The sequence below is a fragment of the Hemitrygon akajei genome, chromosome 1, assembly GCF_048418815.1.
Source record: "Hemitrygon akajei chromosome 1, sHemAka1.3, whole genome shotgun sequence".
Taxonomy (NCBI): Eukaryota; Metazoa; Chordata; class Chondrichthyes; order Myliobatiformes; family Dasyatidae; genus Hemitrygon; species Hemitrygon akajei.
In genome coordinates this window covers 100,689,730-100,704,518 of record NC_133124.1, presented here as the reverse complement: position 1 = coordinate 100,704,518, position 14,789 = coordinate 100,689,730, and the positions used below count along the sequence as shown (strand labels likewise).

The 14,789-nt window shown below is 43.9% G+C and overlaps 1 protein-coding gene across 3 annotated transcripts in view; it reads right to left on the bottom strand.

Annotated features, from left to right (window-relative positions):
- Positions 1 to 14,789, bottom strand: part of LOC140729096 (CMP-N-acetylneuraminate-beta-galactosamide-alpha-2,3-sialyltransferase 1-like) — a 63,068-nt gene that overhangs the window by 16,790 nt on the left and 31,489 nt on the right. For all 3 annotated transcript variants that reach the window (XM_073048483.1, XM_073048493.1, XM_073048473.1), the window contains exon 2: positions 9,655 to 10,394. In XM_073048483.1, the coding sequence (XP_072904584.1) occupies positions 9,655 to 9,915 (261 nt within the window). In that variant the 5' untranslated portion in view covers positions 9,916 to 10,394. The remainder of the gene's footprint in view (positions 1 to 9,654; positions 10,395 to 14,789) is intronic.

The following is a 14,789-nucleotide window of genomic DNA, read 5'->3' as shown; positions in this document are numbered from 1 at the left end:
AAAATGTGTAAAATCCACACCATCCCTTGGGAATCCTTGACCATGACAGTTGAAAATGGAGGAGCATTCAAGCTGACTTTGAGAGCATTTCTTTTAGGATTCTAGAATCCATTTGCAAGGAACACACTGAAACCCAGCAGAAATCGAGGTAAGTCAGAGTTCATGAAGACTGCAGGTACTGTACATAAATTAATGGGAATCAGGTTTATTGTCACTGACACAAGTCATGACATTTGGTTTAGTGGCAGCAGTACAGAGCCAGGCATAAAAAAGTTACCCTATGGTAGTCTTTTAAAAAAAAAATGCAAAAGAGGGATAGTGAGGTCATGTTTGTGGCTTCATGGGTCATTCAGAAACCCGATGGCAGAGGGAAAGAAGCTGTTCTTAAAATATTAAACATACATCCTCTGGCTCCTTTACCTCCTCTCTGAGGGTAGTAATCAGAAGAGCGCATGTCCTAGATGAAGGGGGTCCTTAATGAAGGATGCTACCTTCATGAGGCTTGGCTTTTGAAGATGTCCTCGATGGCTGGGAGGTAAGAGCCCATGATGGAGTTGGCTGAGTACACGACCCTGTGCAGCTTCTTGTGGTCCTGTCCATCAGAGCCTCCATATCAGGCAGTGATGCAACCAAGCAGACTGCTCTCTACACTACATCTGTAGAAATTTGCTCGAGTCCTTGGTGACATACCAAATCTCCTCAAATTCTTAATGAAATATAGCTGCTGTCATGCCTTGTTTGTGATTACATCAATATGAAATATTAATCTATTCATCTTTTCCACCATGACCCCTCAATAATATATGCTTTGAGTTCTCCCTACTTCTCCTTCCTGAAGTCTACAATCAATTCTAGTCCCGCTGATGTTGAGTGCAAAGTTGAACTTTTGACACAACTTATCTTACACTTCCTCTTGCCATCTAAGATTCTGTCAAAAACAGTGGCAAATTTATAGATGGCATTTGAGCTGTGCCTGCAACACAGTCATGAATTTATAGAGATGGAGCAGTAGGCTAAGCATGAATGTTTGAGGAGTGTCTATGTTGCTTCCAGAGGGGTACTCAATGGCTCCCGAGGAATTCCGGCCTGGGAAGCTATGTTTCCCCGTACTCTGCATAGCGCTCTGGTTCAGCTACGTGCAGCTCTCTTGGCAGGCATGTTGCTGACAGGTAGGGGGTTGTCACTACAGGCTGTCTGGGCTGGTTTGACAGAGTTCCAGGAGTGGATGGGGTAAGATGAGCGGATATTTGGTCCACCTCGTCACTGATCTCCTTTACGTTTGCAGACAGGGAACGGAGGTTCTCCATGACATCCCAGAGAAGTTGATCGTGCAGACCCAGTACGGAGCCCTGGCTGGCGAGGGCTTGTTGCAGGGTATTCGTGTCCGCTGGGTTCATGCTGGCCAGTTCGTTCCGCTGCAATGGAACGTGGTGAATGAGGCGAACCCAGGTGCAGGACACAGGCGCGGAGATTGAGTTAGGATGCTTACATGGGTGTAAACGCCGAACAGCAAACAGGAGGGATCTTGACACAGAGCCCTGATACAGATCCTTGACACGGAGCCTTGACTCAGAGAGACGGAGTCTCATAGGTAAACCTTAAAACTAGAGCTAAACTTGCAACAAATGGTTCTAAGCGGTTGGGAAACGTTAGTTATCACACAGGAAAAAGACCAACGATCTGGCAACTAGGGTTTGTAACGCTGGGGTTCTTATACTTCAGGTCCCGATAGAAACCTGATGTGCCGTCATCAAAGAAAATTGGAAACAATTGGAAAATTAACGGTCAGAACCATGGCACAATCTAAGGAAATTAGAGGAGACTAGGGAATAAACAATCAGGACCGTGACAGGTTGAGTGGGAAAATTTAGGCACACTGAGGATCACTTGGGCCTTTTGTTATGCTCTGCGATCATCACTGGCGATCAACACAGGCACACCTCAATGATGTGTGCTCTACTGTTCTACTCTCACAACACTCATGACTGTATGGCCAAACACATCATAAATGCCATCTATAAATTTTCAGATGGCCCCACTGTTATTAGTAAAATCTCAGGTAGTGACAAGTGTTATGGTGTATTCTGGAGTTAGGGTATAGACCAAATTTCAATTTCAACAGCAACCTTCAGATCTGAATATGGATTGCAGATTGAATTTTGAATTTTGATTTCCTGAAGCTGTATTTAAATAAATCGCAGACCAGGAAATACCCAATTGGCTGATATATGTCTCCATATACATGAACACCCCATTGCATGAATATGACACAGAAACCACAGCATTTAGAGCAAATTGCAGAACAGGAGACATCCAATTGCCACAGGCATCACAATAATTAACATTCATTTTGGGTGTGTTGGTGGGAAGAACAAGGAGCTTGGAAAATTACCTGTAACTCAAAGAAACATCATGGGGGTATTGTTACTATAGAAATTCTCCTGTTTCTATCTTTGCTCACTAACATTTAAAAAGGTGATGTAATGTTGGGTCAGAGAGTGTGTCCCTCTCACTCTCTTCTACCATCATCCCCGTGCCGAAGAAGTCTTCAGTGTCCTGCCTAAATGACTACCGTCCTGTTGCATCATCATGAAGTGTTTCGAGAGGCTCGTCATGAGGCATATCAAGACCCTGCTGCCCCCCTCACTGGACCCCCTGCAGTTTGCATACCGTCCCAAACACTCAACAGATGACGCCATTGCCACCACCCTCCACCTGGCCCTTATCCAACTGGACAAAAAAGACACATATGTTCAGATGCTGTTCATAGACTTTAGTTCAGCATTCAACACAATCATCCCTCAGAAACTGATTGGAAAGCTGAGCCTATTGGGCCTGAACACCTCCCTCTGCAACTGGATCCTAGACTTCTGGATTGCTGGGGAGGTACTATTGTGAGACAAAGAAATGGTGGCAATGGTCAGAGGAGAATGATGCCAGGAATATAAGGGTTAACATATGAGGAGTGTACTTACTGGAGTTTAGAAGAATGAGGGGGGATCTCATTCAAATTCTATCAAATATTGAAAGGCCTAGATAGGATGGATGTGGAAAGGATATTTCCTATAATTTGGGAGTCTAGGACCTGTTGCCACAGCCTCAGAATAGAACGTCCCTTTAGAACAGAGATGAGGAGGAACTTCTGTAGCCAGAGGGTGGTGAATATGGGAATTCATTGCCACAGACAGCTGTAGAAGACAAGTCACTGGGTATATTTAAGCGGAAGTTGATGAGTGGAGAAGCTTCAGTTTAGTTAACATTCAACCATATATGAATATAGCCAAATGAACCAGAGCTCCCCCAGGACCAAGATGCAAAACACGTTATCAACAGCACACACACTGCACCGTGCACAGCACAAATAGCACATATGGTTACCATTTCAGAAAAACATAAAACATAGTCACAATGACCAAACTATAGACTCAGTCCCTGAGTGAAATGACTAGCATTGCATGGTAAGTTGTCCCGGTCCTGCTTGTTTTTCACCAAGGAAACACTGCAGAGCAGGGTCCAACCCCCCAGGGCTCTAGCACGCCCATGGAGGCCTCTCCCACACCATCTCTGAGCCTTATCCTTCGGGTACTTTGCAACATGCGACCCTACAGCCTGGGGTTAGTCCTCACCCTAACAGAGGCAACACTACACCCTTGCCATCCGTCTCACCAATGAAGCAGTGAACTTGCAGTGTTCTATGCTAGCAGTGTCTTATGGGGACTTGCCATCACAATGAAAACATCCGAAGCAATCACACAGACCTTCACTTGGACTGTGCACTGTCCAACGATGCACATCAAGCCTAGGCAAAAAACCACAATGGTACACAATAAATCCTGCAGAACTTGATGTTATTAGTATCTAGCAGCAACTTGCTATTGTAAAAAATGTGTACAAGAACAACTGGACCCAGCACAGATGCTACGTCCAACCAAGCCACCATTTTATCTGAAGAGGCATCTTACTGAAAGGTAGGAGAACGGGGTTGAGAGGGATAATAACTCAGCCATGATCGATTGGTGGAGCAGTCTCAATAGGTCAAATGGCTCAATTATGCCTCTATGTTTTATGGTCTTATTGTCTGTGTGTGGACTGGAGTCCATGGAAGAGAGGCTCAGTATTGTGATTTGTTAAGTTATATCCACAACTCTCTGTAGTTATGAGGAAAAATGTGAAATTAAGTAATTGTATAAATGTTCAATTCCTCATTTTTGGCATGAAAAATAATACAAACAGAATTTTAAAAAAGTAATTTCAGGCCAGTTATCACAAGTGGACAGTGTTACAAAGTTAATGTTTCAGATTACAGACTTTTCACCAGAATTGGAAAGAGAGAAAACAAGTTAGTTTCAATTTGCAGAGAGGGTGGAAAGGAGACAGGGTGAAACCAGGGTTGTTACGATCATAAGTTGTTCAATAAGATAAAGAGGACAATTAGAGAGAGAAAGAGAGAGACAAACGTATATCATGGAAGGTATAACAGCTGTGAAATGTAAGTAGTCAGCAGCTGGTAGAAAGGAAATGAGCCAATACTACGTGAAACCAGATTGGGCTGTGGATGAAATAATGGCAGGAAGAGCAATTCTAACTCAGACTTTCAGGGTTGGGCTGTATATAGAGTGTATGCTCCATACATCCGGTGTTGGCTCTGTGGATTCTCTCTGTGAATATCAGGCTTCTCCCAGTTCTGGTTGCTCCATTGTTGGAGGAAAGTTGAAGCTCTGGAGAGAATACGGAAGTTTACCAGGATGCTCCCTGGATTAGAGGCCATGAGTTTGGATAAACCCGAGTCGTTTTCCCTGGAGTAGTGAATGCTGAATAGAGATCAGATGGGGGGGGTTATAAGTTTATGAGAGGCATACATGAAGTAGACAGTATTTTTTTTTCACAGGGTTGAAATGTCTAATACCAGAGGAAATGCATTTAAAAGATAAGTGGGGAGGTGTGTGGAGCCAGTTTTTGACACAGAGAATGGTTGGTGCCTGCAATGTACTTATTAGGGTGGAGGTTCTTAGACAGACATGTGAATGAGCAGGAAATGGAAGAGTTGGTCTTGCTGAGTTTCTGGATCGACAGTGTTGCTCATAGTAACAGTAAAACCAATGAATGATGGGTAAGCGCTGTCCTGTTTATTATTTATTGTAATGCCTGCACTGTTTTTGTGCACTTTATGCAGTCCAGTGTAGGTCTGTAGTCTAGTGTAGCTTTCTCCGTGTTGTGTTTTTTTATTACGTAGTTCGGTCTAGTTTTTTGTACTGTGTCATGTAAACCATGGTCCTGAAAAATGTTGTCTCATTTTTACTATGCACTGTAGCAGCAGTTATGGTCTAAATGACAATAAAAGTTGACTTGACTTGACTTGAAGTGGCTAGACTACTCCTTGTTGGAAATAGTCATTTCTCTGCATCATTATTTTGTGCACAATCACCCTGCTCGTTTCATTTGTAACCTATATAATGGGAAGATGGTGATCTGTCAGTTCACTCCTTATACAGTTTCAAAAAACCAACAGTGCTATGCCCATCTTCACTGCAACTGTTAGAGCTAGCAATTTAACTTTGTAAACTGCCCTACATTTGGGAAGGATCCTCCCTATGTACATACTTTGCTGCACCCTCTTCAAGAAACTGCAATTAGAGACGTGAGACAGAACAAATACCTTCTGCTTCTTTCAGGGCAGCTCATGATAACTCTTCATGAATGACAAGCAAATGTTTGGATCTGGACTATTAACATTCACATATTCACTTGTATTTTTCTTACATCTTCGGCTCTTCAGAGTTCAATTATTAATTGCAGCCCCCAGGCTATTTATTCTATCATTTCCCTCTCAGGCTTCCATTATTCTCCCATTCAGACTTTTAGCACTGCCTCCAATGTTGGCACCAATCAAAATTTTAATCACTTCTCATATCAAGATTTCATTAAAGCTCCAAGCCAGTTCCATTGAAATATGCTGAAGGAACATAGAACCTTTTACAACATAAATGTAGGGCAATTTTTTCCCCCTGACTTCTCTAAAACCACAAGGTAGGCTATATAAGTATGGTCTTTAGCTGCAGTGTCTGTATAATTGAAATTTGGTGAAAATGTTACAGAACTCAACCATTTTATTATTTTCTCAGATTACGTTAAAGCTGTTTTCTGGTGTATTACAATAAATAAAAGAAACTCTAGCCTTATAATCAGCTTATCTTCGTCTCAATCACATTTTCTAATTCCATTCCTCATCAACCAATTAACAAGACTTTTTGATGGTCGGGAAGAGAAAATCACATTTGATTTCTCTGGTACTCGTGCCATATTTTTACCCGTAAAACCTCAGGGAGATGGTTGCAGGCATAGCACTGATTGAATTCAAACTTCATTGCTACCTGCGTTTTACTGAGTCTTGTACGAATCACCTGCCGAAATTAGTTCTTAAATTTTCAAAATCTAATGTGTCTAGTTGGGGTTATAATCCATACATGAGTTACTACAATAATTTAACTAACATAACCATTACGTATGTTATAGGTTTACAGGGAAAATAGATCTGGTACGATGGTAACTGCTCCAACTGATGTACCCAGCAAACTATTAAAGTTCAAACTTTTGCCCCAATTTCAAATTGTGGAATCAGAACCAGGTTAATATCACTGGCATATGTCATGAAATTTGTTGTTTTGTGACAGAAGTACATCCTTATACATAGCAATAAGTAGTAAAAATTACAATAAGTATATTAAAAAATTAAATAAGCAGTGCAAAAAGAGAGCAAAAAATAGTGAGGTAATGTTCACGTGTTCATTGTCCATTTAGAAATCTGATGACAGAGGGAATGAGGCTGTTCCTGAAACACTGAGTATGTGTCTTCAGGCTCCTGTACCTTCTCCTTGATGGTAGCATTGAGACGAGGGCATGTCCTAGGTGATGGGGTTCCTTAATAATGGATGCCACTTTCTTGAAGCATTGCCTTCTGAAGGTGCCCTTGATGCTGTGGAGGTTGGTGCACATGATGGAGCTCACTGCGTTTATAATTTCTGTAGCATTTTCTAATCCTGTGCAGTGCCCCCTCTATACCAGATGGAGATGCAATGAGTTAGAATACTCTCCCCAGTACATCAGTGGAAATTTGTGAGAATCTTTGGTGGCATATCCAGTCTCCTTAAACTCCTAAAGAAATAGAGCCACTGTTGTGTCTTTGTAATTGCATCAATATATTGGGCACAGGATAGATCTTCAGGTTGTTGACCATAAGATATAGGGGCAGAATTAGACCATTTGGCCCATCAAGTCTGCTCCAATTTTGCACTCAACCCCAATCTCCTGTCTTCTTCCTGTATTTTCATGACCTCCTTAGAACCCCCTCTAGTTTCAGCACATCCTTTCTAAGATAAAGGGCCCAAAGCTGCTCATAAAACTCCATGAGGCCTCACCAGTGCTTTATAAAGTTTCACCATCACATCCTTGATACCAAGGAACTTGGAACTGCTCATCCTTTCCACTGCTGATCCCTCAAAGAGGACTAGTGTGTGTTCCCTCCGCTTCTCCTTCCTCAATTCCTTGGTCTTAATGATGTTGAAACATCGAGGGGAGTGCAGAAGGCTGATATATCCAACTTCTGTACGCCTCTTTGTCACCATCTTACATTCTGCCAACAATAGTTGGAATATTTATAGATGGCATTTCAGCTGGTCTAGCCACGCAGTTATGTGTGCATAGAAAGTAGATAAATAGGCTAAACACATATCTTTGATGTGTTCCAGTATTGATTCTCAGTGAGGAAGAAATATCTCCTACCTGCACACTGACCAGGGTCTCCCAGTGAGGAAGTCAAAGATCTATTTGCAGAGGGAGCTACAGAGGCCCAGGTTTTGGAGCTTGTTGATTAGAATTGAGGGGATGATTGTGTCGAGCACTAAGCTGTAATCAGTAAATAGAAGCCTGACATAGGTATTGCTATTATCCAAGTGATCTAAGGCCAAGTGGAGAGCCAGTGAGATTGCATCTGCTATCAACCTATTGTGGCATCAGGCAAATTGCAGCGGCTCCAGATCCTTGCTCAGGCAGGAGCTGATCCTGGCCATGACCAACCTCTCAAAGCGCTTCATCACAATAGATGTGAGTGCAATTTGGTGATAGTCATTGATTCAGTTCATTCTGTTTTTCTTGGGCACTGGTATGATTTGTCCTCATTTGAAGCAGGTGGGAATCTCTGACTGCAGCAGTGAGAGATTGAAGATGTCCCTGAACACTCCCACTATTTGGTTGGCACAGGTTTCCTGTGCCCATCCAGGTACACCATCAGGGCCCAACATCAGGATTTAGTACTTGGTTGATTACATGATTCTCTTTTCACCTTCCTGGTTCTTGATCCCCTGCAAGTAATCTGAATATCTTAAATGGTTTCAGTATCCATAACTTTAACAAATTAAGATTACATCCATGCTCATCTTCCTCAAAGTAATATCACTGGTCCCATCAGGGTTTGTATACTTTACCCATTATGTACATATAAACAAATAGAAAACAGTTATCTTTGGTATTCTTGCCCAATACTTAAACCTCATTCAAAACAGTAACAAAATATCACTTGCCATTTTCCCTTGCTTTTCCCACATTAAGTATCCTGTTTCCTACACCAGAAAGTGGCTAAATTTAAAAAAGGACTTCTTAGCTGTAAAAATTTAAGAACATACATTTAAGGATACACCATTGTTAAAAATGCAACACAAATGCAATTCTTCCTTCCCACCTAACAACATGCTTTCTTTCCAGCTTATCTGAATCTATTATAATCTTTTACAACCATCATTAGTTTTACCTATAATCATAGAGAAGTACAGCACAGAAACTGACCCTTCAGCCCATCTAGTCCATGCTGAACCATTTAAGCTGCCTACTTCCATCAACCAGCAACGGGACCACAGCCCTCCATATCCCTATTAATCATGTACCTATCTAAACTTTGCTTAATCTAGCTCACATGCACCACTTGCACAGGCAACTCGTTCCACACTGTCACAAGCCTCTGAGTGAAGATGTTTCCCCTCATTTTCCCCTTAAACTTTTCACCCTTAACTCATGACCTCTAGTTGTAGTCCACCCAACCTCATTGGAAAAAGCCTGCTTGCATTTACCAGATCATAATTTTGTATACCTATATCAAATCTCCTCTCAATCTTCTACATTCCAAAGTCAGCATGTTCAATTTTTCCATCAATTCCTTCTTTGTCAATACTTTAAACATATAGTTTTTCAAATTACTCTCCCTTCTTGTGGATATATCTCCTAAAATTCATAGTGAAACTATCTTTCACATAAGCCTTTCTGGTGTTTTTTAAAATGCACATAAGTATCTTTTAATTGATTATCATTAATCGCATAATTTCTTTATTCTTCAAGAACTTCTTTAAGTTATGCCCTACTAAAGCACCAATGTTCAAGGCACATTTCTTATTAAAGTACATCTGGTAGATTTTTCTTATCCGGACTGTCATGAAACCATACAAAGAAAAACAGCAACACACTCACTTGCAAAAAAAAATGACACCAAGAACATCAGCCCCACTGAACATGCATTAAAAAACAGCCCCCAAACTCAATCATCAATCATTTCTTAAATTTATTTTTAGTCCAGAAATTTTTGCAATATCATTTGTGTAGTGTACCTACCTTCCACCAATTATAAGCCACCATGGGAATAGTTTTGTTACTTTTTGTCAAGAAGGGAATCATGTTGGAAACGTAGCGCTTGTCAAACCATTCTGACACACCTAATTCAGAGACACAGCGTTTGCAGCTGCAGTGTTTCGGTATCATGAACTGGTGTTGTAAAAGGTACGTCTTGTTCGTGATAGCGATAAATGCAGTAATCAGCAGCAATGCAAAAGACAAGAGATAGAAGAAATACCCAGGCTTCACCGTGCCCAACATGCTGAAATGTGCTTGATAGCTGTGCAAAATCAGGAACAAGGAATGGATCTTCGTCAGGGAATCAGTGAATTATGGCAAATGTGCACTGAACAAACAGTATGACTCACAGGGCGGACACATCAACCCCAGCTCTGTTCTGGAGTACTTTGATGAAACAGACTCTACGTGATAGAATAATTGAAGTTTTCAGAAAGATTGTGATGAATCGGCCAGTGTTTTCTTTCAAATCAAGCCAGTACTTTTGAAAGTCTCTGTGACATCGAGTCACCTTTTAGTGTTTTTCAGTAGGCAGGCAGATTGATCAACAATACAATGTAGACATGTGGAGCTGCATGTGGAGCTGCGATTATATTGAGTCAGATGATGTTTTTATACACTGATGGTTTGGAGTCTAGAAATGAAGTTGGCTTTCTCCTCAAATTTATTTGATATCTCTGTAATTGGGAAATTTCTTCAAAATGGAAGAGTAGAACATCCTCCTAAAAGAAAAAAAAACAAAGGCAAACCATAACCATTTTATCACCAATGCCACCAAGTGGTAATAAATCCCACCCCTCACTGCACTCATACTGGTGGGGTAATTAATCCCACCCCTCACTGCACTCATACTGGTGGGGTAATTAATCCCACCCCTCACCACACTCATACTGGTGGGGTAATAAATCCCACCCCTCACCACACTCATACTGGTGGGGTAATAAATCCCACCCCTCACCACACTCATACTGGTGGGGTAATAAATCCCACCCCTCACCGCACTCATACTGGTGGGGTAATAAATCCCACCCCTCACCACACTCATACTGGTGGGGTAATAAATCCCACCCCTCACCACACTCATACTGGTGGGGTAATAAATCCCACCCCTCACCGCACTCATACTGGTGGGGTAATAAATCCCACCCATCACCGCACTCATACTGGTGGGGTAATAAATCCCACCCCTCACCGCACTCATACTGGTGGGGTAATAAATCCCACCCCTCACCGCACTCATACTGGTGGGGTAATAAATCCCACCCCTCACCGCACTCATACTGGTGGGGTAATAAATCCCACCCATCACCGCACTCATACTGGTGGGGTAATAAATCCCACCCCTCACCGCACTCATACTGGTGGGGTAATAAATCCCACCCCTCACCACACTCATACTGGTGGGGTAATAAATCCCACCCCTCACCACACTCATACTGGTGGGGTAATAAATCCCACCCCTCACCGCACTCATACTGGTGGGGTAATAAATCCCACCCCTCACCACACTCATACTGGTGGGGTAATAAAACTCACCCCTCACCGCACTCATACTGGTGGGGTAATAAATCCCACCCCTCACCACACTCATACTGGTGGGGTAATAAATCCCACCCCTCACCGCACTCATACTGGTGGGGTAATAAATCCCACCCCTCACCACACTCATACTGGTGGGGTAATAAATCCCACCCCTCACCGCACTCATACTGGTGGGGTAATAAATCCCACCCCTCACCACACTCATACTGGTGGGGTAATAAATCCCACCCCTCACCGCACTCATACTGGTGGGGTAATAAATCCCACCCCTCACCACACTCATACTGGTGGGGTAATAAATCCCACCCCTCACCACACTCATACTGGTGGGGTAATAAAACCCACCCATCACCGCACTCATACTGGTGGGGTAATAAATCCCACCCCTCACCGCACTCATACTGGTGGGGTAATAAATCCCACCCCTCACCGCACTCATACTGGTGGGGTAATAAATCCCACCCCTCACCGCACTCATACTGGTGGGGTAATAAATCCCACCCCTCACCGCACTCATACTGGTGGGGTAATAAATCCCACCCCTCACCGCACTCATACTGGTGGGGTAATAAAACCCACCCCTCACCGCACTCATACTGGTGGGGTAATAAATCCCACCCCTCACCACACTCATACTGGTGGGGTAATAAATGCCACCCCTCACCACACTCATACTGGTGGGGTAATAAATCCCACCCCTCACCACACTCATACTGGTGGGGTAATAAAACCCACCCCTCACCACACTCATACTCTACACTATTTTTAAAGCATACTTTGGATCCAAAATTAGAATCAGTAAAGAGCTGTAAATTTAATATTTACAAAAGCTGTGAATCCTTAACCAAGTAAGTGCTATCAACATTTTGCAAGGTAAATTATAAACAGTGCAGAACAACTGCTTCAGAACAGCTTCCTTCCTTCCGGAGTGAGGGTAGTTTGACTACTCGGGGTAAAAGACTGCACAGGTGCGTGATGTCAGCCAGTAGAATGGGAAAGGTTTAAAAAGAAGATCGCCATATCCAGTGGGCAGCATCAGTGGAGTGAGAGGGAGGCAGAGTGATAGGGCTTTGGCTCAACATGAGAGGTGATAGAGAAGAGTTACAGGCAGGTAGTCACACCGGGGCCACAGGAGACAGACAAGTGGGTCACAGTCAGGAGGGGGAAGTAGAAGAGTCAGGTACTAGAGAGTGCCCCTGTGGCTGTACCCCATGACAATAAGTACTACTGTTTGAATACTGTTGGGGGCAGGTGGGGGGACAGCCTACCTGGGGGAAGCGACAGTGGCCGTGCCTCTGGCACAGAGTCGGGCCCTGTGGCTCAGAAGGGTAGGGAAAAGAAGAGGAAGGCAGTAGTGATAGGGGACTCTATAGTCAGGGGTTCAGACAGGCGATTCTGTGGACGCAGGAAAGAAACTCGGATAGTAGTTTGCCTCCCAGGTGCCAGGGTCCGGGATATTTCTGATCGTGTCCAAGATATCCTGCAGAGGGAGGAAGAACAGCCAGAGGCCGTTGTACATATTGGTACCAATGACATAGGTAGGAAAAGGAAAGAGGTCCTGAAAAAATACTACAGGGAGTTAGGAAGGAAGTTGAGAATCAGGACCACAAATGTAGTAATCTCGGGATTACTGCCTGTGCCATGCGACAGTGAGTATTGGAATAGAATGAAGTGGAGGATAAATGCGTGGCTGAGGGATTGGAGCAGGGGTCAGGGATTCAGATTTCTGGATCATTGGGACCTCTTTTGGGGCAGGTGTGACCTGTATAAAAAGGACAGGTTGCACTTGAATCCCTGGGGACCAATATCCTGGTGGGGAGGTTTGTTAAGTCTACTGGTGAGAGCTTAAACTAGAATAGTTGGGGGGTGGGAACTGAACTGAAGAGACTGGGGAAGAGGAGGTTGGCTCCTAAATAGAGAAAGCTTGTAGACAGTAGGAGAGGGAGGATAGGCAGGTGATAGAGAAGGGACGCGCTCAGACTGAAGGTTTGAGATGTGTCTATTTTAACGCAAGGAGTGTTGTGAACAAACCCGATGAGCTTAGAGCATGGATCAGTACTTGGAAATATGATGTGGTGGCCATTACAGAGACCTGGATGGCTCAGGAACAGGAATGGTTACTTCAAGTGCCAGGTGCTGATAAGGGGGGAGCTGTTGTTGTCTGGCGTACTGACTTCTACCTGGCCAAAGCACAGTGACAACTCTCTGATACCTCCTCTTGTTTAGCCCTTGATCATGATCCCACTAAGGAGCACCAGGCCATTGTCTCCTATACCATCACCAACCTTATTAGCTCTGGGGATCTCCCATCCACTGCAACAAACTTCATAGTTCCCACACCCCGCACTTCCCATTTCTATCTCCTACCAAAGATCCACAAACCTGCCTGTCCAGGTAGACCTATTGTCTCAGCTTGCTCCTGCCCCACTGAACTCATTTCTGCATACCTTGACACTGTCTTATCCCCCCTTGTTCAATCTCTTCCCACCTATGTTCATGACACTTCTCATGCTTTGAATTTTTTCAATGATTTTAAGTTCCCTGGCCCCCTCCGTCTTATTTTCACCATGGACGTCCAGTCCCGATATACCTCCATCCCCCACCGAGATGGTCTCGAAGCTCTTTGGATTTTTTTGGATTCCAGACCTAACCAAATCCCCTTTACCACCACTCTCCTCCGTCTAGCGGAATTAGTTCTTACTCTCAATAATTTCTCTTTTGGCTCCTCCCACTTCCTCCAAACCAAAGGTGTAGCCATAGGGTCCCACATGGGTCCCAGTTATGCCTGCCTTTTTGTTGGCTTTGTAGAACAGTCCATGTTCCAAGCCTATATGGGTATCCGTCCCCCTCTTTTCCTTTGCTACATCGACGACTGCATTGGCGCTGCCTCTTGCACGCGTGCTGAGCTCGTCGACTTCATTAACTTTGGCTCCAACTTTCACCCTGGCCTCAAATTTACCTGGTCCATTTCCGACACCTCCCTCCCCTTTCTTGACCTTTCTATCTCCATCTCTGGAGATGGCCTATCTACCAGTATCTACTATAAGCCTACAGACTCTCACAGCTACCTGGACTATTCCTCTTCCCACCCTGTCTCTTGCAAAAACGCTATCCCCTTCTCACAATTCCTCCGTCTCCACTGCATCTGCTCTCAGGAGGAGGCTTTTCTTTCCAGGATGAAGGAGATGTCTTCCTTTTTTAAACAAAGGGGCTTCCCTTCGTCCACCATCAACTCTGCTCTCAAACACATCTCTCTCATCTCCCGTACATCTGCCCACACCCCATCCACCCGCCACCCCACCAGCCTCCAGGTCCAACATATAATTCTCCGTAACTTCCGCCACCTCCAACGGGATCCCACTACCAAACACATTTTTCCCTCCTCCCCTTACTGCTTTTTGCAGGGATCGCTCCCTACGCGACTCCCTTGTCCACTTGTCCCCCCCATCCCTTCCCACCGATCTCCCTCCTGGCACTTATCTTTGTAAACGGAACAAGTGCTACACCTGCCCTTACACTTCCTCTCTCACCACCATTCAGGGCCCCAGACAGTCCTTCCAGGTGAGGTGACACTT